This window comes from Dermacentor albipictus, chromosome 1 (assembly GCF_038994185.2).
Source record: "Dermacentor albipictus isolate Rhodes 1998 colony chromosome 1, USDA_Dalb.pri_finalv2, whole genome shotgun sequence".
NCBI lineage: Eukaryota > Metazoa > Arthropoda > Arachnida > Ixodida > Ixodidae > Dermacentor > Dermacentor albipictus.
Genome location: NC_091821.1, coordinates 398,319,826 through 398,346,897, shown reverse-complemented (window position 1 = coordinate 398,346,897; position 27,072 = coordinate 398,319,826). Strand labels below are relative to the sequence as shown.

At 47.0% G+C, this 27,072-nt stretch overlaps 2 protein-coding genes across 2 annotated transcripts in view; one reads left to right on the top strand and one right to left on the bottom strand.

Moving 5' to 3' along the window:
• Positions 1-25,225, bottom strand: part of LOC135921305 (uncharacterized) — a 79,774-nt gene extending 54,549 nt beyond the window's left edge. Inside the window, exons 1-4 of the mRNA XM_065455630.1 lie at positions 24,975-25,225; positions 24,182-24,220; positions 20,570-20,771; positions 4,815-4,924 (exon numbers count right to left, since the gene is read on the bottom strand). Of these exons, the coding sequence (XP_065311702.1) occupies positions 4,815-4,924; positions 20,570-20,771; positions 24,182-24,220; positions 24,975-25,173 (550 nt within the window). The 5' untranslated portion in view covers positions 25,174-25,225. The remainder of the gene's footprint in view (positions 1-4,814; positions 4,925-20,569; positions 20,772-24,181; positions 24,221-24,974) is intronic.
• The window catches only part of LOC135921304 (uncharacterized), a 208,343-nt gene that overhangs the window by 76,963 nt on the left and 104,308 nt on the right, over positions 1-27,072 (top strand). The window lies entirely within an intron of this gene.

Below are 27,072 nucleotides of genomic sequence, written 5' to 3'. Positions count from 1 at the left end.
TTGGAGATAGATTAGCAGTTTCTTGGTGTCGTCGACGTGGTGAGCATGGCTAACTATCAACGTGCAGACACTGAGCGCCTTCCAGTCATCCGATATCCAGTACGATATCAGTCTGGCGATATTCAGTCATCCGAGTCATCCAGTCATCCGATACCTCGAGGGAGCTGATGTTGTTGTCCCACGCCCACTTTCACGAGGATTGACGTCGTACTGCCTGCGAAACGATGTCCTGTACCATAAAAATTTCGAGAACAGTCAGGAAACGTTCCTTCTCGTCGTTCTGACGGCATTGCGCGAGGGAGTTTTACAGGCGTGTCACGACGATCCCTGTGCCGGCCATTTAGGCTTCGCGAGGACATTAGCGGGTATACGGCAAAAATACTATTGTCCACACCTATTTTCGTCGGTTCAGCGCTATGTGCGAACGTGCCGTGATTGTCAGAGGTGTAAAGTTCTACCCGTCAAGCCTGCCGGCCTCCTTCAGCCTTTGGATCCGCCTCCGGCGCCATTCCAGCAAGTGGGAATGGACCTTCTTGGGCCGTTCCTAACGTCATCCTTGCAAAATAAGTGGATAATCGTGGCAATTGACTATTTAACTCGCTATGCGGAGACGAAAACTGTGCCGCGGGGAACTGCTGCTGAAGTCGCCAGCTTCTTCGTACACAACATCGTGCTTCGCCACGGTGCACCCGCTGTACTCATTACTGACCGCGGTGCAGCGTTTACAACGGAGTTATTTCAACACGTCGTCACACTGACGCACACCGACCACCGAAAGACCACGGCCTATCATCCCCAAACTAACGGCTTAACAGAGCGCCTAAACAGAAGATTAGCCGACATACTCTCCATGTACATTGATGTGGAACACAAAACATGGGATGAAATTTTGCCATACGCCCCGTTGGCTTACAATACCGCTGTGCAGGAGACCACCGAGTTTACACCATTCGAGCTTGTTTACGGACGTCGCGTTACAACCCCCTTAGACGCCATGCTCCCGGTAGACCACGGAACCACAAGGAATGACGCCACTGAAGATTTCGTCGAGGAAGCCGAGGAAGCGCGCCAGCATGCTCGGAATCGCATCCGCACCCAGCAGAATACCGACGCCGACCGTTACAACCGGACCCGACGGAATGTCCAATACTTACCAGGCGACCGCATGTGGGTGTGGACACCTATCCGACACCGTGGGCTCTCAGAGAAATAGTGGCGCCGCTATTTCGCCCCCTATGAAGTTGTACGCCGCCTCAGTGATATGAACTACGAGGTGGTTCTGGCCCGAACCGACGCCGTCCCCGTGCTGAAGTCGTCCACGTAGTACGGATGTAGCCGTACTACGCACGCGAGGGATAAGCAACCCTCACAAACCGCTTCAGCATTGTGTACATTCCTGTGTGTGTTTTTTTTGTTTTTGTTTTTTGTCTTTTCAATGTGGCACTCTTGCCCATAGTGCGCGCCCGCTGTCCTTGAAACGACCGGGCCTGTCGCTTTTGAGAGGGGAGCAACGACGCGAAATAAGTTTGCACATGGAGACACGGGAACCTTAAGGCGAGGACGACGAAGTTCGAGGTTGCGCGCGCGCTCTCCGAGGACCAGCCATCACTAAAGGCAAACGTTTTTTTGCCAATCTGTCGGTGGTAAACTGTTTCAGTTGTGATAGCTGGGCGACAATATGAAATCATCACAAAAGTAACATGTGAACTTTTAATGAGCTATAACAAGAAAATAATTTTGTGAAACACTGGTTGACAGGATTTAGGACACAACGCTCACGGCATTTTACTCTCACATTGCGAATGAACAGGGTAACAAAACGCGAACAGACAAGGCAAATACGAGATTTATTCAAAAAGTGTTGGCCCTACTTTTTACTAGCCAAAATCACGTGCATACACGTAATTACAAATGTACCTACTCTCTTGCGTATCTTACACAATTTTCCCACATAGTCCCCATACCGGTTATGACATTTAATTGTGCCATCGCAGTACTAAACTTGAGATTCCCCGGTGGTAGAATTCGTCCTGCTGACTGTGGAACCTCGCTGACTGTGTCATACAAGTCTTCACGCACTTTTGTGAACTCACAGCACCACCACCTCACACTTCTCAAAGCGAGACACCTTCCCCTTGCACAGGCTACATTTCCCTGTGGATTCCGAGATGGGCGTTCGTTCCCTTGCACCATAGAAAACGAATCGCACTTCGCTGCTCCTATGCCGTGGACGTGTGAAGCATAACCGCCGTCTTCAATAATTGACAGCAGAACCGTGCCGCGGAGTTATCGGCAGATAAAGCCGGGCCGGTCCAAGAGAGGTCCACCGCTGGTAATTGTTATGTTGACTTCGCATTTAAAGCCGTAATTTGACTTTACGAAATAGAGGCAAATACTTTCTGATTCGCCCTCGTAATGCGGGAATTATCATCGTCATGACATTATTATGTCAACTAAAGGACGAAGGCATCTCCCAGCGACGCTAGCTCATTCCAAGTTGTGCCTGCAAATTTGCGAATCTTCCTTACACTTACTAATTTTCGACCATCCACGAACGCGCTTCCCTTCCCACGACATCCATTCTGTAACTCTAATTGACCCCCGGACATTTGTCAAAAGTATTACATGGCCTACCCAGCTTCAATTTTTTCTCTCCTAATGTCAACTAGATATTAACTACCGTGGTTTTCCTGGCGCCTAACGGCACGCCTTGCAGTTTTCTCACCATGACTCGCTGAGGGGTCCGCAAATTCTTAACAAGCTTCATTGTTAACCCCTAAGCTTAAGTCCCGTATTTAGTGCGGATTATGCAATGTTTCTACTTCTTTTCTCCAAGTACGACGGTCAGCTGCCGGTCATCATTTTTCAATGCCTGCCATATATGCTATCCAACCCATTTTTATTCTTCTGTGAATATCCGTTTGATGATCAGGGTCCTCTGTAAGTAATTGACCTAAATAGACGTACTGTTGCAGATTCTAGAGGCTGTTTGTCAATAATTAATGTTGGTTCCCTTGTCGGAGATACTGGAGTGCAAAATTAATTATGAATGCTATACGGTAACATGCGTGGTTCGACGTACACGCGGACATTTTTCGCATCAGATTCGAAATATTCCACAGGTGCATTCCTCAGGCGCCTAGCATGCGCGAGCGCCAATGAGTCCAGACTGAACATGTTGATGTGCATGATGCTTAGATATTCAAGACGGGACAACGACACTTGAAATAGGAATGTCTGGTACTATAAACGTATTTTTGAAGCTAGCACTCATGAGGCGTAATGTAAAAAGGGAGGTTTACGGAGGACAGCAATAACACGGTAGCGAGAGAATGGCACAAGGCTTTGTTCTTATTTTGTTAAATTTTTAGCCTTGAACAGGGAAAGAGCACTGCTTCCCGGTAGCGTCGTCCTTCTTCTATTCTGTGTCTATTATCTTTAATTAAAAGGAGTATCTGTGTGTGTGTGGCGGTGGGGGGGGGGGACGGTGCACGTGTGTGCGTACGTGTGTGTTGGTGCACGTGCGTGGCTGCGTGCGCGCGTGCGCGCGCTTCTTCATGTTTATCCATCTGTACAGCGCATGTGCGTTCCTACGCAGAATCAAAGGAGAACAAAGCAAACTATTTAAACAGACTCTTGCCCTCTACTTTGCACATTTCCGCAGCTCTCTGCCTATCGAGCATTTCGAGATGCCTTAAATAATGGCCGGCTTCATTTCTCCAACAGCAATATTTTTACATAAGCTGATGTTCAAAGAATTAAGACTACATTTTTATATAAGCGATTACCCTGTCATCGTAACAAATTTACTGCGTGACGCCCACAGCCAATTTACGAGTGCTGCAGAAAAAAGAAGTGGTGCTGTAATCGACTCTACACTCAGTTGAAATACAAGTGGAAAGTTTTATTTTGACAGTAATTATACGGACACTCCAGATGGCTTTCTGCCGTCGCCGTCGCCGTCGCCGTGATGTTCCATGTAAAGACCAACGGCGATAACCGTGTGGCCGTGCGCCGCATGTCGTATAGGCGAGTGAAATTTGGCGAGGGGAGCCGATGATCGCGGCTGTATTTCGTGCGCACAGTGAGGAAAACGGCCAAGAAGCGCACTGTCTTCCGTCGCGCGCGAAGCTCCGGGGAGAGGCAAGTGACGGGGAGAGGAGGGGTGTTCTAGTCTGACGGCTTGAGCGTGAACGAAGCGCGCGCTCGCGCAGGCCTCCCCCCCACCCCGCCCACCCGTCATCTTCAAAGCAACCTGCGACTTGGAAACAGTGCTCCGAGTGCTGGTAGCTTAGCATGCGCTGTGCTTTCGACGCTTAGCTTGCGTTGAAGCGAAACAACACGAGTCTCAGTTCGCTCAGGGCTGCTGCCGCGCTTCCTCACTACTGCGTCTTGTGAGCGAGTTTTCGCGGTCATGGAGTGAGATGTGTTCATGTCTACCGGTGCGCGGTTGACACCGGGCTTGTTAATTCGGTTAGTAAGCGAATGTTTACAAGTTTATACGACCGATAAAACTACTATTCTTACTTATTATAGCTGTCTACTAATTTGCTATCGCTATGAGTGCTTCCCCTTTCGGGCGAAACAGACCACTTTTTCATAGTAAAATGTTTAGCGCGCACACTTGACAAGGACACAGTGAAGTGGGACACACGAACCCACAAGGCTAAAAGACCTAGGCCTGTACAACTAAGTCTACCTCTATAGTACTGCACCCGGGTCGACGAACAGATTTCCCAGGTAGAGCGAGGAACTCACGCGATTCCTCCGTCAGCCCTAGAATCATCGCATACGAATGTTGAAGCAGGACTTACTGGCACAAACCAGGGCGATCTCGCAAGCGGCACAATTTTCAGGTGTTTTCGTTTCATTCCGCACATCAAAGTAGCAATCATTCCATGTCAGTGTGTCCATCTGTAGCAATCTATGCATCGAGATAAAAACAACATTACTCGTTGAACACTCTGTAAAAAATCCGACAAGTATTCGCATAAAAAAGGAATATTGAGCATAAAAATAAACAAGTACAGCCTCTCATGCACTCTCTATAAATGCACACGTTTACACGAAGTCTGCCATTTGCGCACGCCGTTGCGCGGGTGTCTCGGGGGCCACGGAGTGGCGCGCCAGCTTCCACGCAATACCTCCAGATGGCGCTCGACTCCGCAGCATTGATTGGACAGTTGGCGACAAAGCAGAATGTGTTTAATTTATAAAGGTAAAGGGGAGAAAGACACAATTCACTTATATAGGCCATTGACCATTACATCGGTAATATACAGGCTAGCAATGCAGGCAATCAAATTAAAGCTTCAAGCATGGGCAGAAAATAATGGCATTTTGGGAGAGCTTCAGAATGGCTTCAGAATAGGTAGGTGTTTGGATGATAACTTGTTTGTTCTTACTGAGTGTATTGAAATATCAAAAGCAGAGAGCAGACCGTTTGTATGTGGCCTTTTTAGACATTACACGAGCCTACGACAACTTAGACCGCAACATATTGTGGGATATTCTGGAAGGGGAAGGCTTAGGTAACGATTCTCTACAGGTTTTGAGAGAGATTTACCGAGAAAACACCGTTTGCGTTGAATGGGAAGGGATGAGGAGCGAGGAGAATGTTCATATCAACAAGGGACTGAGGCAGGGGTGCCCTTTATGCCCGCTGCTGTTTATGATGTACATGGTGAGGATGGAGGGGGCGTTAGAATGAAGTAATATCGGGTTTAATCTCTCATACAAACAGGAGCGTACAGTAATAGAGCAGCAACTCCCAGGTTTATTTTATGCGGATGGCATTTTGTTTCTATGTAACAAGCAAAGTGATTTGCAACGTCTGGCTAATATCTGTGGAGAGGAAGGCAACAATTAAGGTTTGAAATTTAGTGTTAGAAAATCAGGTGTTATGGTATTCAATAATAACAGTGAACAGACAGTGGAGATACAGGGCCAAGAAATAACTCGGGTAACGGAATATAAGTATGTTGGCATAAGGATAAACGAAGGGAATGGATATATGGAAACACAGAAGAAAAAAACCATAACAGTAGAGGGGAAGAGAAATGCAGCCATAATGAAGCACCGAGCGCTATGGGGATACAATATGTACTGGGTCATCCGAGGTATGTGAAAAGGTGTAATGGGGTTGTTTGCTTTAAATCAAGGGTAGAATCAGGACTCGACGGGAACCAAACGTCAGTGGGTCGCCTCGCATTGGGCGCTCACGGGAAGACTACAAATGAACATGTGCAGGGTGATATGGGCTGTACTAGTTTTGAAGTGAGGGAAGCTCGCAGTAAAATTGAGTATGAGGAACGGCTCAGGAATATGGAAGACAGTAAATAAGCTGGGAGAGTGTTCAGATATCTGTACAGGAAAAATATTGATTCACAGTGGAGGAAAAGAACTAGGAAACTCACCAGCAAGTATGCGGCCTGTAGGGTGGGCAACACAGCAACAAAGAAGGTCAAGCGGAAAGTCAGAGAGGCTGAATTATACTCATGGGTGGCGGCAATGGAAAAGCAACCTGCCAGGAGTAACTACTTAAGAGGAAAAAACGAAGTCACGAAAGAAACCATTTATGATAACTCAAAGGAAAGCTCATTACTTTTCGAATCGAGATCGGGATGACTTAGAACACGCACCTATACAGCGGTATATAAGAAGGAAGAAGAAGCATGTGCTTGCTGCGGTAAAGCTAGGGAAACGACGGAGCATGTTTTATTAGAATGTGAAGACGTCTACCCAGCGGTCGATTTAGGCACCACTGGCCTTCTTGAAGCCCTTGGGTTCAGCAGGAGCAGTGGTAAAGCAAACATGTCCGCAATAGACATTAGTAAGAGGCGATTGGAGGATTGGTGGAAGAAAAGTGGGGAAACGACCGAAGACGGAGACGTACAAAAGCGCATCTCGCAATAGGGGATCAGAAAATTTGGGCGTGGTAGTTCATAGCGTTCTTTTTTTTTCATTGTTTAACCTAAGTACAATTTGAGGCAGTATAGTAGCAAGAGCTTGGTGGCGCAACCCACCACCCCGTTCCAAAGGGGACGCGCATAACATCCATCCACCCATCCGGCCCCACGTAAGAGGCCGTGTTTCTACCACAAAGCTCGTGTTCGTGCATAGCGTTCGCGGCGAGCGTTTCCCGGTAAACATTACGGTTACATATGCTCTAGGTGCCGGGGAGCGTGAGAGGCTGTGAGGGACCTTGGAATGCTGTCACGTTCCACTCTTAAAGGCGAAGCTTAAGCACCCACAAAATTTTTACATACGTTTTACAAATAAGAGGGAAATCACTTATTTGCCTTTAAGAGTGGAACGCGATTGCATTCGCAGATCCCTGACTGCTTCTCCGTTCCGCGGCAACTCCAGCTTATGTAACCGTAATGTTTATCGCGAAACCTTGGCGGCGAGCGCTATGCACGAAGGCGAGCTTTCCAGTAGAAACGCGGCCTCTTGGTGGGCCGCAATGGATGGATGGATGTTATCAGCGTCCCCTTGGAACGGGGCGGTGGGTCGCGCCACCAAGCTCTAGTTATGTTATTCCTAATGTCCTAGCTATGTAAAAAAAGAAAAAAGAACAGAAAAAAATAACCCGCGATGAATTCATACCACCAAACTTTCTGAACCCCTATTGTGAAGTTTGTTTTTCTACGCCTCCGCTGTTTGTCGCTCCCCTAACCTTTCTTCCACGAATTTTTCAATCGCTTCTTACTCATAACTCTTGCGGACATGTTTACTTTCCCCCTGCTCTCGCTGATCACAATGGTTTCAAGGAAACCAGTCATTCCTAAATTAACGGCCGGGCATATATCTTCACATTATAATAAAACATCGTCTTTCGTTTCCCTAGCTTTACCGAAGCAAGCACATGTTTCTTCTTCCTTCTTGTATCTCGCTTTAAACGTGCGTGTTCGCAGGCACCCTGATCTCGCTTCCTAAAGTTCTGAGCCTCCCTTTAAGTTATGATAAAGTGTTTCTTTCCAGATTTTCTTTTTTCCTCCTATGTAGTTACTCATAACAGGTTTATGTTCCATTGCCGCTACCCATGAGATTCTCTCAGCCTCTATGATTTTCCGCTTGACGTTCTTTGTTGCCATGTTGCTCACCATACAGGCCGCATACTTGATGGGAAGCTTCCTAGTTCCTTTCCTCCACTGTGAATCAATGTTATTCTTGTACAAATACCTGAATGCTCAACCAGCCCATTTACTTTCTTCCATATTCTTCAGTCATTCTTAATTAATTTTTGCTGTGAGCTTCCCTCACTTCAAAACATGTCCAGCTCATATCACCCTGCACAGCTCCATCTGTAGTTTTCCCGTGAGCGTCCTATGCGAGGAGGAGCTAACCACGAAGAGGAGCTAACCAGCTGGGACCAATGCAAAGAGAAGTTGACAAAGTTGTTTGGCAAACCAGCTGGCCGTAAAATTGCCGCAAAGCAGGAACTGGCCTCCCGTGCCCTATCCACCGCGGAGACCTATGTCTCGTACATCCAGGACGTGGTGGTACTTTCTCGTAAAGGCGATCACGACATGACAGAAGCTGAGAATGGCTGGTGCATGCTGAAGGGCACTGCTGACGATGGCTTTAATTTTCGCATGTGCAAAAGGTGCACTAGAGTTGACGCTATCGTTAAAGAGTGCCAACACTTCGAGCAGACGAAAAGCCGACGCGTCTTGCAACCAATCGCCAGGCTTCCCGATACAGCCGCAACGTCGACGTGTGAAGATCAACCCGCACAGAAGCATGCGTCGCCATCAGAAGCCATGGTGCGAATCGTTCGACATGAACTGGATGCGAAGGTACCCGCCACTTTCTGTTCGCGTAGCCCTGATGCTACCACTTTTTCAATTCCCCTTGAACAAGCCATCGATCACCAGGATCTCGAAAAAGTTATTTTACATTCTGTCTGTGCTGTCGCTAATCCCAGCGCTAACGAACGCCCTTCTGCTAATTTCACTCCACCCCGACGCTTCTCTGCGCGTTATCGCAACCCGAGTAAGTGGAGAACTGCAGACGATCAGCCCATATGTTTCACCTGTCGCCGCATTGGTCATGTCGCCCGATATTGACGCAACTCGCGGCCCTAAACACCTCGCATGCCGATTAACCTGAGCCGTTTTGATGCCCGCACTGTTTCGCCCACCGCCGAGTATAACAGCGCCGACAAGACTTCTAGTCGCTCACCATCGCACACGAGTCTCGTTCACCACAGACGCGTCGCCCTTTTTCCCGTTCGCCAGAGCCACGTCGCTTTTAGCCGCACCCTTTCGGAAAACTGAGAAATGCAGCCCTCGGAGGTGGTGCAGCATTGCCTACTACTGCAGCAAATCGTCTGTCTGTGCAGACAAGGATAAGTTTACTTGACGTTGAAATAGACCGCGTACCTGTCCAAGCACTCGTCGACACGGGAGCCCACGGATCTATGGAGTGCTAGCCTATGTAGACCTATAAAGAAGGTCCTCACCCCAGCAGCATCCAGAGTGCTTCATGTGGCTGACGGCGGTGTGCTGGTTATTCTCGGTATGTGTACTGCGAGTTTAGGTATAGACGGCCGCCCTACTTCTTTTCTCTTTGCTGTGATCGACAACTGCCCTCACGACGTTATCCTTTGGGTGGACTTTTTATCCAATCAATCTGCTCTCATCGACTGCGGAACCGGCGTTCTTAACGAGGAACTGCATCAACTCGCCGATCCTCTGAGCACTGCCCCACCGCACTTGTGCTCGTTTCACGATGTGCGTCTGTCACCCAAGGCAGTCACTTGCGTCACTCTGACCACCACGACACATGTTCCTCACGGTGAATATGTGACTCGCCCCATCATCGACGTGCTTTCGAACCTGGACTTTGCTGTTCCGCCTACGCTGGTCACGGTTACGAATAAGAACGTCGTTCTACCGCTTCTGAATTTGAGCCTGTGCCCTCAGTGACTCTGGCCGGCATGTTCTTGGCCAAGAGCTTCTTGTGGTTCCGACTTGGATATTGAGAGTCTGAATGCCAAAAGTGGTTTATTAGCGCCAATTGCAGCTCACAGCGCTGGTTCGTTAACGGATAACTTCGCGAAAATGATTGAACCTGTTCTCACCTCTGCACAGGCCACGGACATACGTCCCCTGCTTGAACCCTACAGTGACATCATTGATTTCGGCGACAGGGCTTTAGGCCAATCATGTGTTGTTCAGCACCGTATAAACACTGCAGACACGAATCCTAGTCGTCGGCGTGCCTATAGTGCATCTCATGCTGTACGTCGAGTCATCCAATCAGAAGTGGACAAAATGCTCCGGAAAGGGGTCATCGAGCCATGAGCCAGCCCTTGGGCTTCGCCTATCGTCTTTGTGAAAAGGAAAGATGGTACCTGGCGTTTTTGCGGTGATTATCGTGGCTTAAACAAGATCGCACGAAAAAACGTCTACCCATTACCACGCATCGATGATGCCTTGGACTGCTTGCTCAGAGATAAATACTTCTCGTTCATCGAAATTCAATCCGCCTACTGGAAGATTTCAGTTGATGAAATGGACGCGAGAAGACGGCCTTCGCCACACCGGATGGCTTATATAAGTTTGAAATCGTGCCGTTTTGCCTATGCAATGATCCTACGACATTTGAACGTATGATGGACTCTGTTCTGCGAGGCTACAAATGGACCACCTGTGTTCCTCATCCTGACGACGTTATTGTTTTTTTTCTCCCCAGTTCACCAGCCACCTTAACCGACTCGCTGCAATTCCGGCGGTCTTCCGAAAACCGGCCTCCAACTGAACTCCACGAAATGTCAATTCGGGCGCCGTCAGATTACCCCGTTGGTACACCTCAGTGACGCATCCGGTGTCCAAACAGATCCGGAAAAATTACCGTGGTACGACTCTTCCCTGTGCCCCGTTCTGCTTCTGACGTGCGCTGCTTCGCCAGCCTGTGTTCTTACTTACGCCATCTCGTCAAAATCTTCGCTGACGTTGCTCGCCCTTTGAAAGATCTTCTAAAGATGAACACGCCATCCTCATGGGGCTTGGAGCAGGCTCACACGTTCGTCGCTCTCATCGGGTTTATGACCACCCCTTCCACACTTGCCCACTTTGATCCATCTGCATTGACCGAAGTCCAAACTGATGCAAGCGGCCATGGCATCGACGGTGTTCTCGCGCAACAGCAGAATCGTACCGAATGTGTGATAGCTCCATCAGCAAGCGGGAGTGCTTGGCTTTAGTTTGCGCTGTAACCATGTTTCGGCCATATTTGTACGGCGCACGTTTTCGGTTGTTAAAAAACACCACGTACAGGATGGCTTGGTCGCTAGGCTTTGCGGCTCCAGGAATTTTCATTTCTCGTCAATAACAAGACTGGAAGGCTCCACAAAGACGTCGACTGCCTCTCTCATCACCCCGTGGATCACCCTGATCCTGCTGCATGATCCGGTGACCTGCGTAATGGCTTTTACTGACATGACCGGCATGCGCACTGAAAGATAACGCGACGAATCCTTACAGTCTATCATCGCCGGAGTGCAATATGGCCGCACTGACGGCACGTGCCGCATGTTCAGGTTGCGCGATGGCTTCCTCTACCGCCGCAAGATCAACCCTGACGGCCCTGAGTTGCTCCTTGTCCTTCCTCAGCTCCGATCCGTCGCTCTCCAACAACTTCACGATGCAGCGGCGGTGGGACACTTTGGAGTTTTGCGTACATACGACCGCGTACGACGCCGGTTATTCTGGCCGGGTCATTACCGCTCTGTGCATCGTTATGTCACAACTTGCGAATTGTGTCAGCGCCGAAAGGAACCTCCCTGGCAGTCTGGATGGATGGAGTCGGACGACTCCATCCAGTTAATGTTCCCTCTGAACTGTTGTTTCGGGTAGGCCTTGCCCTGCTTGGCCTCTTTCGGACGACGACTAGAGGGAATAAGAGGATCGCCATCGCTACTGATTGCGCGACACTGTACGCGATAACAACGGCGTTGCCGACAACTTGCGCAACAGACGTCGCCGAGTTTCTCCTCCATGAAGTCATTCTCCGGCACGGTGCACATCGACACTTACCTACAGACTGTGGCCGCTGCTTCTTGTGTCGAGTTGTCGACAACCTCATCCGCTCTTGTGCCACTGAGCACAAGCTTTCCAACGCCTACCACCCACAAACGAACGGTCTTACGCAACGTCTCAACAGATCAATCACAGAGACGCTGTCGATGTGCGTCTCCCACGATCACCGCGACTGGGACGCCACGCTTGTCTACGTGACGTTCGCGCATAATTCCTCCCGACATGCCACCGCAGGATATTCACCCTTTTAGCTTTTGTATGGTGGTGACTCCACATTTCCGCTTGACACCATCCTACCTTCTTTTCCACATGTTCCAATTGAGTACGCTCGTGAAGTCGTCGCTCGCGCTCACATGGCACGTCAAGTCGCCCGATCTTGTTTTTTAGCCCCGGAGCATATACAAAAAGAGCGTTATGACCGGTGCCATTCCGATGCTAAGTTCGCCCAGTACCTTCGGTGCTCTTTTGGTCACCCTGTCGTCGGGTTGGCCTCTCCCACAAGCTTCTGTCTCGCTACAGAGGGCTTTATGAACTCTTACGTCAAGTTAACTGCGTAAATTACGATAATTCGCCCCTATATACAGTTTCATGCATCCTGATGTTGATGCATCCTGATGTTGATGCCGGTTGACGTCGTGCACGTTTCGCTGCTGAAACCATACTTCGTTGGCAGTTATTCGCCTACCATGCGTCGAGACGGCGCTTCACCTCCCGGGGGTCCTGTTACGGAAGGGTACCAGAAAAGAGAGGAAGAAGATCGCGAGACACTGTATACTGGGTGTTGTTGGTGTGGAGCCAAATTAACTACTCTGACTAATCTTGTATATATATTGTAAATAGAGTCTTTCTATACTCCCAGCATCCCCGAAACAATATATTGCCTTCATTTATCCATATACCCAGGTATTCATATTCTTTCACGCCAGGTATTTCCTGGCCCAGTATTGTCGCTGTCTATTCGCTGTTTTCATTTAATACCATAACACCTATTTTTTTAACGCAACGTTTCAGACCTACCTTATCGCCTTCCTGTGCACAGATATTAGCCGGATGTCGTATATCATTTTGCGTGTTATCTAGCAACACAATGCCGTCCGACTCAGACCAACCTAGAAGCTGCTGCTCTACTACTGTACCTACCTGTATGTTTGAGAGATTAAACCCGATATTACTTGCTTCTAACGCCTTTTCCATCCTCACCATGTACATCAGAAACAGCAGTGGGGATACAGGGCGCCCCTGCCTCAGCCCCTTGTTCATATCAACTTTCTCCTCGCTGCTCATCCTGTCCCATTCAACGCAAACGGTATTTTCTAGTGAAATCTCTTTCAACAGCTGTAGACAATCGTCGCCTTATCCTTTCCTTTACAAAATATCACGCAAAATGTTGCGGTCTACGTTTTTATACGCTGCTGTAATGTCTAAAAATACCACACATTACGGTCTCCTTTCTACTCTTGATATTGCTATACACTGAGTAAGGAGAAATAAGTTATCATCAAAACACCTACCTACTCCGAAGCCATTCTGAAGTTCTCACAAAATGTCATTATTCTCTGTCCATGCTCGCAACTAAAACTTAATTGCCTGTGTTGCTAACCTGTATATTACCGATGTAAAGGTCAACGTTCCATACGAGTGAATTCTATCCTTCTCCCCCTTACCTTTATAAATTAATTCTACTTTTTCGCCAACTGCCTGGTATTCGTCCACCATTAAAACTCTTTTCTAGTGTTTTGAACAGAGCTTCCGTACTTTTTGTCCTAGTTCATTAATCAGCCTAACGGGAGCCTCGTTAAGCCCTGTGCCTGTGCACTTCAAAATTTTTTCATCGGCTTTGTACTAGTTGAAATTTGTCAGCACCAGCTCCTTTTCCATCTGCTTCTCGTTCATGCTTCTTTTATCTCAACTAGGACCTCGCCATTGGCTTTGAAAGATTCGACTGTTACTTTCCGGATGTAATGTAAAGCCTCGTCCGCTTCCAGTATGTTTCCACCTTTGTCTAGGTTATGTTGTTGTATTGTTCCAGACATCCTGCCTAATAATTTTATGTGATTCCAAAATACTCTGAGTGCGGCCTTATTTTCCTCACGTATTCCTGACTTTCACCGTTCATATTCGCTTGCACCAGTATTTGACCCATATATTTATTCTCCCGGTATAATTGGTAGCGTTCCTAACTAGAACGGCAGCAGAAATGACAGTCTAAGTGAGACGGGTGTCGTCCGCCATTTTATTCCAACTTCTTCCTTCCAACTTCTCCCCTAGCCCATTTCTTCGTCTTCTTTCATGCGTCCAGCGCAGACCGCTTCACTCTTCCAGATTTCTTTTAATTACACCTCTTGGGGTAATACTTGAACATGTTTCCGATAGAGGCGCACTCCGTTTGACCTGAGGCTCCGGTGTACTAGACATTCTTCAATATTCAATGCTGGCATGCAGTCTTAATGATTTGAAATGGTCCGCAAATTTTTTTAATTTGAAGACATTGTCCCTTTCCTTACAAGGACACAGTCTTCAGTTTGTGTGTCCACGTTTCTCACTACTGTGCCTTTCATCAGTTTCGCGTCATGCGGCGCTTGTAAACCTCCTGTCCTTTGACAGCTTTCCTTACTTCCGCAAGTTCGAGGTTCTCTAGGAGGCCTAGCTCACGATCTGCAGGAAATATGGGCGCTGTACGCGATGTTGCAAAATGAGGGCTGCAGCCTAAACCAGCTGTGTACGATCTGTTGTGATGTTTCACAGCGGCCTCGAGACAGCACTTCCAGCCACCGGCAAAGTTTGGATACATCTTCAGATACTGTTTGATGTCTCGTATGGCACGTTCCGCTAGACCGTTTGCTGCCAGGTGGTATGGAGAAGTATACTTTATCATTATGCCGTGCTCCTGTGCTCACTTCGATAATTTGGCACTCCGGAAAGCCGGCCCGTTGTCGCAGACGAGCGTCTTTGTGTGTTTAAAACATTCAGCTTTGAGGAGAGCTATTACGCTGTTGGCGTCTTCTTTGCCAGCTTCAGCCGCAATCGTCCTTGTGCACTCTTCTACGGAGAGCAAGAAAGCTTGCGTTCGCTTGACTCCTTCCCCGTTCTTTTCGAGCTCCGCGAAGTCCAAATGAATTACTTCGAACGGGACGCTTGAATATTCAGGGTTTGTCATAACGTCTGTCGATTGCTTGAATTTAACTTTCTTCACCTGGCAGAGGTTGCATGTGCGGATATAATGGCTGACGTCGTTTTTCATGCCCGGCCATGTGAATCTCATGAGCAATTCCTTATAAGTGCGCCAGAAGCCATCACGTCTACCCGATCCAGTAGTGTCGTGGCATAGCTGAAGAATCCTTGGAATCATAGTTGGTGGTACGTGATACCTTCCATTGATAAGGTGGAGCTCTTCTTACCTTCCCATTGCAGAATATGGTTGATTGCCTTTGCATTTTTGTTTGATTCCTGTAATCTTGATAGTGCATCAGCGTCATTGAAGAATGGGCCATGACGGTGCGAAATTACGAAATCAAATTGCTGCAGATAGTTCACCCATCTAGCAATGCGGCCTCTTGGCTGGGTAATGCTCAAGCGTTGAGTCAGTGCTTGATGGTCAGTGAAAAGTATGAATTTGGCACCTTCCATGGAAGTACGAAAGTACTGCACAGCTTTTAAGAGGGCCAGAGCTTCTTTTTCTGTGGCAGAGCAATTGATTTATGCGGGTTTCAGGGTATAGCTGTAGTACGCCAAAACCTAGTGTTTGCTTTGATCAGCTTGTTTGGAGCGTTTCTGGTATAGAACTGCACCGGTAGCATAATGTGATGCGTACGTATTTAGCATGAGAGGCAGAGAAAAAGCCGGTATTCGCAAGATGTGGTCCGACGATATTAGTGTTACAAGCTCACAATAGACAGCTTCGCACTTCTCGTCCCATCGAAAAGGCACGTCTTTCTGAAATAAACGCGTGAGGCACCTTGTTCTCAGTGCATAGTCTTTGATAAACGCCCGGAAGTGCCCTGCAAGGCCAAGAAAAACACGCAGGGAGTGCACATCATAAAGCTGGTCTCTCTACCGATTCTTGCTTAGTGCTTTTAGTGTGTCCATCAAACACCCTGCCAAGAAATGCTGCGGTATCTTGAAAGAACGCACTTTTCTTGAAGTTGACTTTGAGCTGGGCAAGACTGCGGGCATGACGAACTTTTGAAAGATGACTTCGGTATTCTTCCTTTGTCTTTGAGTAGATGATGATGTCGTTCATGTACACATAGCAAAATATGCCCAGGTAAGGTATCAGAACGTCCGTCATAATCTTCCGGAACCACGCAGGGGAGTTTTTCCAACCAAATGGTAGGCTGATGTACTCAAACAAGTCAAATGGGGTTATGAACGTGGTGTACTTCTTCGTTTCTTCACTTAGTGGAATGTGCCAAAAGCCCTTGCAGAGGTCAATTCGTGAAAATCTATGGAACCCACCAGTTTCGTCAATGATGTCGTCGATTCTCGGCATTGGATAAGGTATCAACTCAGTTTGACGATTGAGAGCCCGGTAGTCTGTGCAGAGGCGGAATGTCCCGTCTTCTTTTGGTGCAATAGTTATAGGAGAATCAAAAGGGGATAAAGAAAGCCGGGTGATACCTGCGTCCAACATTCCTTGCAGCTCCTTTTTCAGCCACACGTTTTTATCTCTGGACATATTATATGGGGTTCTACGAACCACTGTTTTATCTGCGAGTTCGAAAGGAACGACATGCGATTTCATTGCTGGAGGGTAGCTACCCATGCATGTAAGCTCTGGGTACTTAGTCTCGATGTCTTCCTGGCCTTGATTAGCCTTGATACACTAGGTTCTTCACCAGGATCTGTTCTTATCATGTCTTCGGCCATTACATTGTCATCCCATTTAAGGTTTATCTTAAGTTTTTTCATGTCTGGACGGGACAAAAAAAATCGTAGATGACATTGGGAATTGCCAATACGTCATTGGTAATAGCATGTACTTGAATTTCAATAGCCAGGGTCACCCAGTCACTATGCATGGTCACTGACCCATCGTAGGCTTGGACACGCAATGCTCTACCCGTGTGCAGACTACCGGTACCCACTCTAGTCTTGTTGATAATTTATACCGAAGCTCCACTGTCAGCGAGAGCCTTCACTTCAATGCGATCTACCTTAATGGGAGCGTGCAATAAGCTTGACGACACCAAATACACTGTCTCACTGAAGCTCTTTTCCTGGGGCTTGTGATGCACCGTAGACAGATTATGTGGAAGTAGGTTGCCATGAACTGCGGTAATTGGTTCTTCAGCATCCTCACAGTCATGATTTACGCTTCCCAGGGATTCGTTTATGAAGCTGTCTTCACATTCAGCTGACGGCAACGACTCGAGGTGTTCACTCAGCTTACGAGAATCAAGTTTCTCTGTTCTACCACCTGACTGTCTTCTCAATGTAACTCTTGGCACTGAGGTCTGTAGAAAGTTCCGAAGGTCATCAAACGTTCTTCGACCTTTGAGCTGGACATGACTACAGATCTCGATACAGAACCCTTGCGTTATCAAAGCTACAACAGCCGAAGACAATAGCTACGGTTCTGCAGAATACAATAGGCGACGCTTCTCAAGACAGTACTGAAGCAGAGAGCCACCTGTATAACTGAACCGTAGTGCCGCATCCCATCTTTCTACTGCGTTGCCTTCAAAAGCCGCTGAAAAGTTGCTTTTCCACAGTTCCCAACATGTTGTTCCATGATCCTTGAGTTGCACATCGTACCATTTTCTGGCTATACCGCCCAAATAGCGGCGCATATTCAATATCTTTGTGTCGTTGGAGTGCCACATATTCTTGTCACAGGCATACTCGAAAAACCACAGCCAGTAGTGTGCACTTTGCAAGTTTTCTTCAAAAACATCTGGCTCAACAGTGCCTCGTGCTGATTGCTCTCCACTAAGCGCTTGGACGAAAGTTCTCATTATTTCGATCTGTTGTATAATGTGCCTTTGCAGTTCCTAAACAGAAAAGTCTAGGCTCACTTTCCTGGCAAGCGTTTCCTCTTTGAGGGTGCCACGTCGTATGGGTTCCAGATCGAGTTCGCTCAGTGTCTGCAGTTGCAGATTTCCAGTCACTGATCCTGTTTGCACGCGGGCTTGGCGGCTGATATCAGCTTGTTGCAGCACCGCGTTGATCAGCGCGGTAGAACTACCTTCGAGAACAATGTGCGTCGCTGGCTCACCGTGCACTTGGTATCGGGTGAACACAACAGACTCCGATGACGCCTGGTCGACGAAAAACGTCACCCGCATGCCTGGTCTTTGAAAAGCGTCGACTGCACCAAAATGTAGCGTTCCTAACTCGAATGGCAGCAGAAATGACATAATCTAAGTGAGACGGGTGTCGTCCGCCATTTTATTCCAACTTTTTCCTTCCCACTTGTCCCCTAGCCCATTTCTTCTTCTTCTTACATGCGTCCAGCGATGACCGCTTCCCAATTTCTGGCTACTTCATCCTGCGGCAACTGCGCGTTTTTTGCCTGCCGGTGCTCTCGTGATGTTTTCTGTCGTTCGGTAATCCTTCTTCTGTATCCCTGTTCACCAGCTTTTCGGGCCCTTTTTCCCTTTCCAACGAACATGTTGCTCCTCATTCCGTATTTCTGTAGTTATTAAGCTTAGATGCTCACTATATTCAGACTCTTTGCTTGGCCATTTGCCAATTTCTTCCTCGACTCTTGCGAATATATTAGTAATTTGTTCAGTGTTCAAGTATGGATTGGGCATTTTGCGCTTCTTGCTCTCTTTCCCATTGCATATCCCGCATTCAAGATGATGCCTTCATGGTTATCCCTATGCTGGTATACTGTTCCTCGTCAACGACTATTTCTCTCAACGCAGCATGAATTCCTTCAGTCATAAGACAGTAATCAATGGTCGTTTGCCGGTTTCCCACGTGATCTGCCCGTCACACTTAGTCCCTGTCACAAAGGTCTAGCATTGACTTGCTTTTGTTGAGGGTATAGCCATCTAAATCCTGTATATTGGCATTAAGCATTACACTAACTCTTGATTATTCTCAGTCTAAATATTTCCGGTCCGCAAATACCCTAAATACCCCAAATGTTTTCTAATTTTGGAATTTCATAGGCCTCAAAAATTAGAAGAAAGATGCGTGAGCAGCCCATCAGGGTCTCTATCTGAAAAAGAGATATGATTCGTCGGTTTATCGTTGTAACTATTCCAGTGTATGCTTTGATCGTGCCATGGACACTTGTACGGTTCATCGCACTGAATGCTCTTTCTTGTCTTGTTTATTTCCTCTCGTTCGGTATATATTTGTCGACGCGTGCGGAAATAAGATGTAGAGTTGAATGTAGCGCTATCTCTGTGTATCTGTTTCCTTCTACGTCCTCGTCCAGGGGCGCCTACAAAGTATATGATAAATTCAAACCAACTAGCCCACCAACGTGCTTTAACGTGTTTCGTAATATTTTATATAGCCGTGTGTTTCCGTTTGTCGAGCCGCATCCTTGATTTTTGAATCCCCTAACATAATGGGTTGAGCCTCGCCCCTGCAAATTGTTTTAATTTTCATCTCGGATATTAAACAGAACTTGTTTTTGTGTAAAGCTGACAACGGATTAAAACTGAACCGAACATAAAAGTGTCTTATTTGCAAGATCAAATTTTCAATTTACATATCTAGTAAAGGCTTTAGAAAAAAAACAGTACAGTTAATCGTCACTGCGGAAGCAGGAATTCTGGCCAAGATTTGCGTAAAATATATACTGACCAATATTTGCGTAAAATATATAATGTTGTAGAAAAAGCGAGCGCAAATTACAATAGGCAAACAATACGATAAAAAATTAAGAATTTGTGTAGTGAGCACCTTCCTATAATTAAACACCCAGAATTGTTGCACTACTGCTCGGTATCTTTAATTCAAACTTCGGCCACTTTTTAATATTAAGAAAATCTAGGAAGATATGAGGATCAGTTTAGCTTTGGTTCACTAAGTGTACTATATTTTCTTATACATTCGGCCATGCTGTCTCTTTTGCCTGCTTTTGCTCTTTATTTTACATCCCTGTAGATTGTGTCCGCTGTTTATACTGAGAGTACGAAATATTGCTTTTAGTTCTGCGGGTATTTCGTAGCTGGCAGATGTTGTCTAACTTCTCTAACTGGAAACAAGCTACTGTGTTCAAATCACTGTGTACCAAGGGATTATTTTGTAACACCAACACTGCTGCTGTTAGGCCCAGCCCAAGCGACCCACCATGATAGTATTTCGTACGTGACAGTCACGCTAAGAATTGCTGCTAGGGGGTCAGATTTTTGCCTGGAACCAACACGGCTCAATTAAATGTCGAGGCCCTAACGCGCTGTTCCCTAAGTGTTGTCAAGATACATATTTGGCACTTTACACTCACTTCATTCCTTTACCACATTGTTACCCACTAAAAAAGCTGTGCAATATTTTTATTGCCCAAACATTCACGGGCTTGCTGCGCATACGTCCGCGGGGCGTCGCTTGCATGCACTCACGTGTCCTGGACCAACAATCCGTGATCCTCGATATGGAAGAGCTTCATCAGGTGGCACAGGCGGTACATCGGCGTGGTGGTCATACTCAAAACGGACATACGCGTCCAGATCAAGCACTCGAATTCGGCCTCGTCATACGTGGCGGGAGGAGTCACTGTCCCTATGTGGCAGTAGGTGGCCGCAGGCCATGCCGTGAAGTACACTGCAAGACAATTTACACCCATACATGCATATTCGTGAGAAAAGCAGCCTTTTATTAACCCACTCTTCTCATAAGAAATTAGGTAGGGTAGCTAACTTGTTAAACACCTTTACTATTTAGTCTTCCGAAATCGCGCGAGTTTGAGGCAAAGTTGACGTAGTCGACACTTTCAGCACGCAGTCGCCTTAGGCTGCTGCTGAGGTCATGCTATAGGGGCGCGCATTCAGTGACCAGAGCGAATGATAGATACACACGTGCTTCGTTAAAACAGCCGCTAGATGCTGCCGCCATGGTCCCCCCAGCCGAATAACATTTTCTTAAGATATCGCTTCTTTTTTAACCAGAAATCATTGGCGTCTTTAGAGTCCTGCCTGAATGAATAGTAAACACTCTCCCATATCGCCCAACACCGGACCGAAGTGCGCGATTTTTACGCGTTTGGCATAGATGGATCATCATCATCATCACCACCACCACCACCACCACCATAGAGATTTGGATTCTTCCCAATCCAAATCTCTATCGCATCTCCCTGCCTGACGCCCTTCTTTATTGGGATTTTGTTGCTTTCTTTATGAAGGATTATGCTGGCTGTGGAGCCGCTATGGATGCCTTTGAGTATTTCTACATACGGCTCGTCTACACCATGGTTCCGTAATGCCTCCATGACTGAGGTTTCAGGTTTTGGCTGGTTTCAGGTTTCAGGTTTCATGCCTCAGGATTCAGGTTTCGCCTGAATCAAGCGCTTTCTCGTAATCAATAAAAGCTATATATATATTTATATATATATGTATATATATATATATATATATATATATATATATATATATATATATATATATATATATATATATATATATGTATATACATATATATCTATATGGTTTGGTTATATTCCGCACATTTCTTAATCGCCTGATTGATAGTGCGGATATGGTCTATTGTCGAGTAGCCTTTCCGAAATCCTGCCTGATCCTTTGCTTGACAGAACTCTAATGTGTTCCTGGTTCTATTTGCGATTACCTTAGTAAATACTTTGTAGGCAGCGGACAGTAAGCTGATCACTCTAAATTTTCAAGTCTTTGGCGTCCCATTTCTTATGGATTAGGATTATGTTGGCGTCCTTCCAAGATACCGGTACGCTCGAGGTGATGAGGCCTAGCGTATTGGCAGGGTGGCCAGTTTTTCTAGAACAATCTGCCCACCATCCTTCAACAAATCTGCTGTTACCTGATCTGCCCCAGCTGCCTTCGCCATTTGCATAGCTCCTAAGGCTTTCGTTACTTCTTCCGGCGTTACTCCTGAGATGTCAAATTACTTTAGACCATTCTCTCTTCCATTTACGTCGCGGGTGCCACTGGAACTGGTACGACGGATATACATCGCAAATGCCAGCCACGGCCGCGCCTTAACAGCAACAAACTCACCGCCAACCTGTTCCTCGAGTTACACATTTTTTTGCTTCGGTATTTTGGGTCACACATACCCATGCTGTGATACCATGGCCTGTCTTCTCACAGATGTAAAAGCGTTAGCCTTAATCGTACGGGTAGAACTTGTGGCGTTGTGGAGAACATCATGAGTAAAATTTAAGTTTAGCAAAGACAAGCCCACGCGCCAAATTTTAGAGGTCGCCATGTCATCCGTACTCCACCATTTCTGTTGAAATAAAACGACTCATAGCGCAAGGTCATGTTATCAATTTGAGACATGGATTATCCGTGTGCAAACATGAAGAACACTGCCCCTTCCGCTATATTATTCGTTGGAGCAGCTACTAAACACTGAATCGCTAACCTAGCGTGATGTCGTGGGGCTTCTTTCCTATTGTCCATGTCACTGTTCTCGCCTGATAATAATGTGTAATAACTGTAGGCTAAAGCGTAGATCGTGGTACACTTCCTCTCTTTTACGACAGACGAATTTTACCACCAACATAAATGACGCACCACCGTAAGATATGCACTTTTGTGATTCTTTGCGTCTCAATGAATAAATGCCCTGTCTTTTCTCATTGAAATGAAGAAGCACATGGTAACAAGTCCTTTCGCACCACGCATCTTCGCATTATTCTCTGTTTGGATGTCTGTTAAACGTTATCTGGCATATTGGTCCACCTTGTATGGACATGCTTACTGGTCATGCTAAAAGTGCTATTCATACTCGGAGTCTTATTGTTCACACTAAGACTCACACCTAAACAACAGCCAGCAATGGGGATGCAGTAGCGACTACTAGCGCTTTAGACGGCACATTTGCAAGGCACGTCATGAGAGCCCGCGAGGAAGCTGACATAGTATTTCACTGTACACACTGGTAATTATGGATGGAGTGAGATATGCATGGTCCTCATATGCGGTCCTGGGTCCCCGTGGGACACTTGTAAACGGACACGCAACTTGTCCCCAACCAACCAGGCACGTACGCCGACATGTGGTTCTTTGTGATTTCGGGCTCACGGGTCGTGCCTGCTAAACGGAATATCTAAAGTGCTGCGAAAATCTCTCCACAATGCCTATCGCTCTCGACTTTCTTACATGTAAGGCACGCACAAATCTTAGAGCCACTCGCGACTGGTGTTTTGCGGGCTGAATACATAGTTTCCTTAAGGGACAAGCACACCTCAATCTCATGCACTGACGCCAGCGCCTGTTTTTTTTCTAGGCAAGGCGCGCTCACGGGCGTGAGTCGAACTTTGCTTCGTGTTGTCTATAGCTGCATCGTGGTTGCCTTACACGGGACAACTTCTTTGCTCAGCTTTGCAGCCACACTCTCCCTTTTTCTCTCTCTCTTTATTTATTTCACAAGAAATGGTAAAGTAGAGTCGAGACAAGAGATATCTATAGAATTTCGGCAATGCGAGTTGTATTCTTCGCCACGACTTCTCGACGTACCATCATGAAGCAGCACTGCTCCACCTACATTGAAGCAGTGACGTTTACCTTCTCACCAGCCCAATCTGTCCGCGTTGCTTCCGTGGGGTGCTGCGGAGTGGCTCATGGGCGCGCACACTAGCCTTCGACATCCATCTTGTGGCATTGTGGTCTGTAGGGCTTCGACGGGAAAGGAAAATGGCAGTCGCCTTCCAAGGTGGTGCTCGCGGCGCTTGAGACGACGCGCATTACACGAATCGGTTCATAAGTAAAGCCACCTGTGCTACCGCTACGCGTGTGCTATTTAACGACACTGTTCTCTGCACGATTACGCGATGAAACAACGTCACTTAAATATCATCACAGTCATGATTTGGCTTCGTTAGGCTTAACATTCATTTAATCAATCGAATAACTATCTAAAGCCCGTTCGGATATTTGAAGTTTGAAGAAGCCTGTTAAGGCGCCGCAGGGACCGAGGTTCGTGGTAAAAGTGCATAAGTGAAATATGAAGAAGAAATAAACATTCACACTTACCGCAATTCACATCATATATTAAAATAGGCCATTTGCTTCCTGCAATGAGAAAGGATAACGCGCCAAGTGTAAGTCACCGCAGTGGAAAAAAGTAGCAACAAAACCGATGACCAACATCTCAGGCGTTATTTTTTGTTCAAGCATGGGTGAAGACTAGCGAGCCATTTTGTTCCATGGAGTCAAATCGGTGTACGAGAGTCTCAGTACCTGGCATTTGCAGTCTCTGGCACGCTCTGCTCAACCTGTCACGCAGGGTGCATATTCAAGAGCTGCAAGTCGTCACACCATTTCAAAGATTGATTGATTGATTGATTGATTAATTGATTACGTCAATAATACGTACGTAAGAATGGCTGGCTGGAACCATCTCAGGTCGATGTTAAAGCGATTAGCATTGAAGCAATGTAGATCCCCGCCGTATTGTCACTCCCGAATTGCGTCATGCATGAGGCGTGCACTGCAGCTGGACTCCTGTCTCGCGCTTCCCTTTAGACTCGCTGCGCCATCTTGGCAGGAATGCCGCCACGACATCCGCGTGTGGCGCGGACCTGAACACGTGACGCCACCTCGAATTCCCCAGCACAGCGCAATTCCTTTTTTCATTGATGAGTGGCACACATGCAGTGACACATACCCGGTGGCACAAGTTGGCGTGAGAGAGTTTAAACAGAGACAGACATGCAGACATACCGCTAACTCAGTCAGCTCAATGCGTGCACAGCGGTGCATAGAATTAGACAACAGGATGTTGCAGCTATGACTCGCATGGATACCGTTTCCAGCAGCGACGTACCTTCTAGTTCAGAGGCAACGTTCCTCCGAAGGAGTGTTCTCTGGTGCGCATTCGCCTCGGAGGGGTCGAACAGGCATAGCGACGCTACGGTGCAAAGCATGAAAGCGAAGCTGAGCGAGAGTCCACGACCTCTGACTTGCACAAGCATGGACGAAGAAACCAGACGGACTGAGCCGATGAGTGCGTTTAGAGCATGCATGTCTTCCTTGAATCGGCGTCGATTGCTGTTGCCCTACGCACGAAAACGCCTTCTTCTTCTTCTTCTTCTTCTTTGGCCAGACGCTCAATCGAGTTTCAAGGACATTCAGGCGTCACTCAACTTTTTTAAAAAGTACGGGCCTGGACTGTAGGCTTTGAGCATGCCAAATTGCTTGCCATATGTTTTCCATCCTCCTTCTCTCGTCATCGTCACCCATCATGCACCTCTTTCTGTTCTCTTTCTTTCCCTATTCCGCTTCTCACCACGCATAGTAGCTGGCTAGAGGAATATACCTCTGGGCGGCCTCTCTTCATTTCGCACCATTTAACTTCTCTCACTCTCTTGTTCTTGTTTTTGTTCCATAGTTAAATGGCGCAACCTACTCTGGGGGATAGGCCATGATGATGATGATGATGATTATCAGCACCAGAGGGTCAATTACATGTAGCGGGAATCACAGATTACACGAGCGCTGAAGAAAACGAGACTTCGTCGTATTAACTTTCGGCCATTAATCGGAAACAATACGACGAAGTCTCGTCTTCTTCAGCGCCCGTGCAATATGCGATTCCCACTACATGTAATTAACTCCCCGGTGCTGCTGATTATCGTAGCTTCTATGCTTCGACACTCACGCAGGCATGTATACATCGCCATATAGAAATTCATTTGTAAACCTAATCGATTTCTATGTCAATGGTATTAATCATTTCATTCTTCCCTCATTCTCTCACTTATAAATATATATACCTACATCCTTCGTTTCTCTGTGCTCTATCATAATAACTGCTTACTAAACCGTCTTTTACTCCACCCGCTTTAATTTATTTATCAAAATTAGTGATTTCTAAGTTTATTCCCTTAACACATATAAAAAACGTGCCCGACGCCAGGCAAATCCCCTTCGGTGGCTATATCTTGACGCTGAGTGCCGGAGCTGGCCGGCGTTGAGGAGGATTTCGAGAACTGAAGGTTTCTTTGCATTAAAGATTAAATTACAGGCTTTTACGTGCCAAAACCACTTTCTGATTATAAGGCAGGCGGTAGTGGAGGACTGCGGAAATTTCGACCGCCTGGGGTTCCCTGAAGGAGTACTGACACAAAAAGAAATCTAGGTGCTTTTTCTGCTTTAATAATCAGTTAATGACCCAGTAATCACGGCACGAAACCTCATTTACTTCAGAGTGCGACAGGTAATTATTTGCAGTCTTTTTTGTAGCGACCAGTCAAAGTTTCGGTTCCAGAGAGCAACGAGACGGGAGAGACGGGAATGTAAACAAAGTGGTCACGTGTTCGCAAAAATCCATGACCTATCCTCTGACCAGCTTGCGCAACCAACTTACTGAATATTGTCGTGCGACTGCCGCATCAGTCGGACAACCGTAGCCAATGACAGCGCCGGTAGCGTGAACGTCATGGCCACGTGGTAGACCCGGCGGGGCGGGGCCGGCGAGCGGGCGCCTCGCCGCTCTGATAATGTCTGTATTTTTTTCTCTCCCTGGTCGAAACGCGGGCCTCTTTCGCCGCTGACAGCGGCACATAAATCGGCTACTATTCGTTTCTGACACGAAATAACTACTATAATAAAGTGACCTCGAAAGAATGCGAGTTATAAAACATTGCGCGAAATAGTAAATCGTTGGCGTAATTTCTACTCGGACGCGCTAAGCGCAGACGCGCCAGCAATCGTCTGTATACGAAGCGGCTCGCCTGACTGGCGTGTTTACTCATCGCTACTAACGGCACCGGGAAAACTAACCATATTTTCACTTAAGAGAAACCTAAATCTTGATGCATTGATTGTGCTGACGAATTTAGGCTCTTTATTATGAGCTGCGGACGCATCGCAAGGACCCTCGGTCCTGGATAGACGGCCGGCGAGCTAGGCCTACATTATCT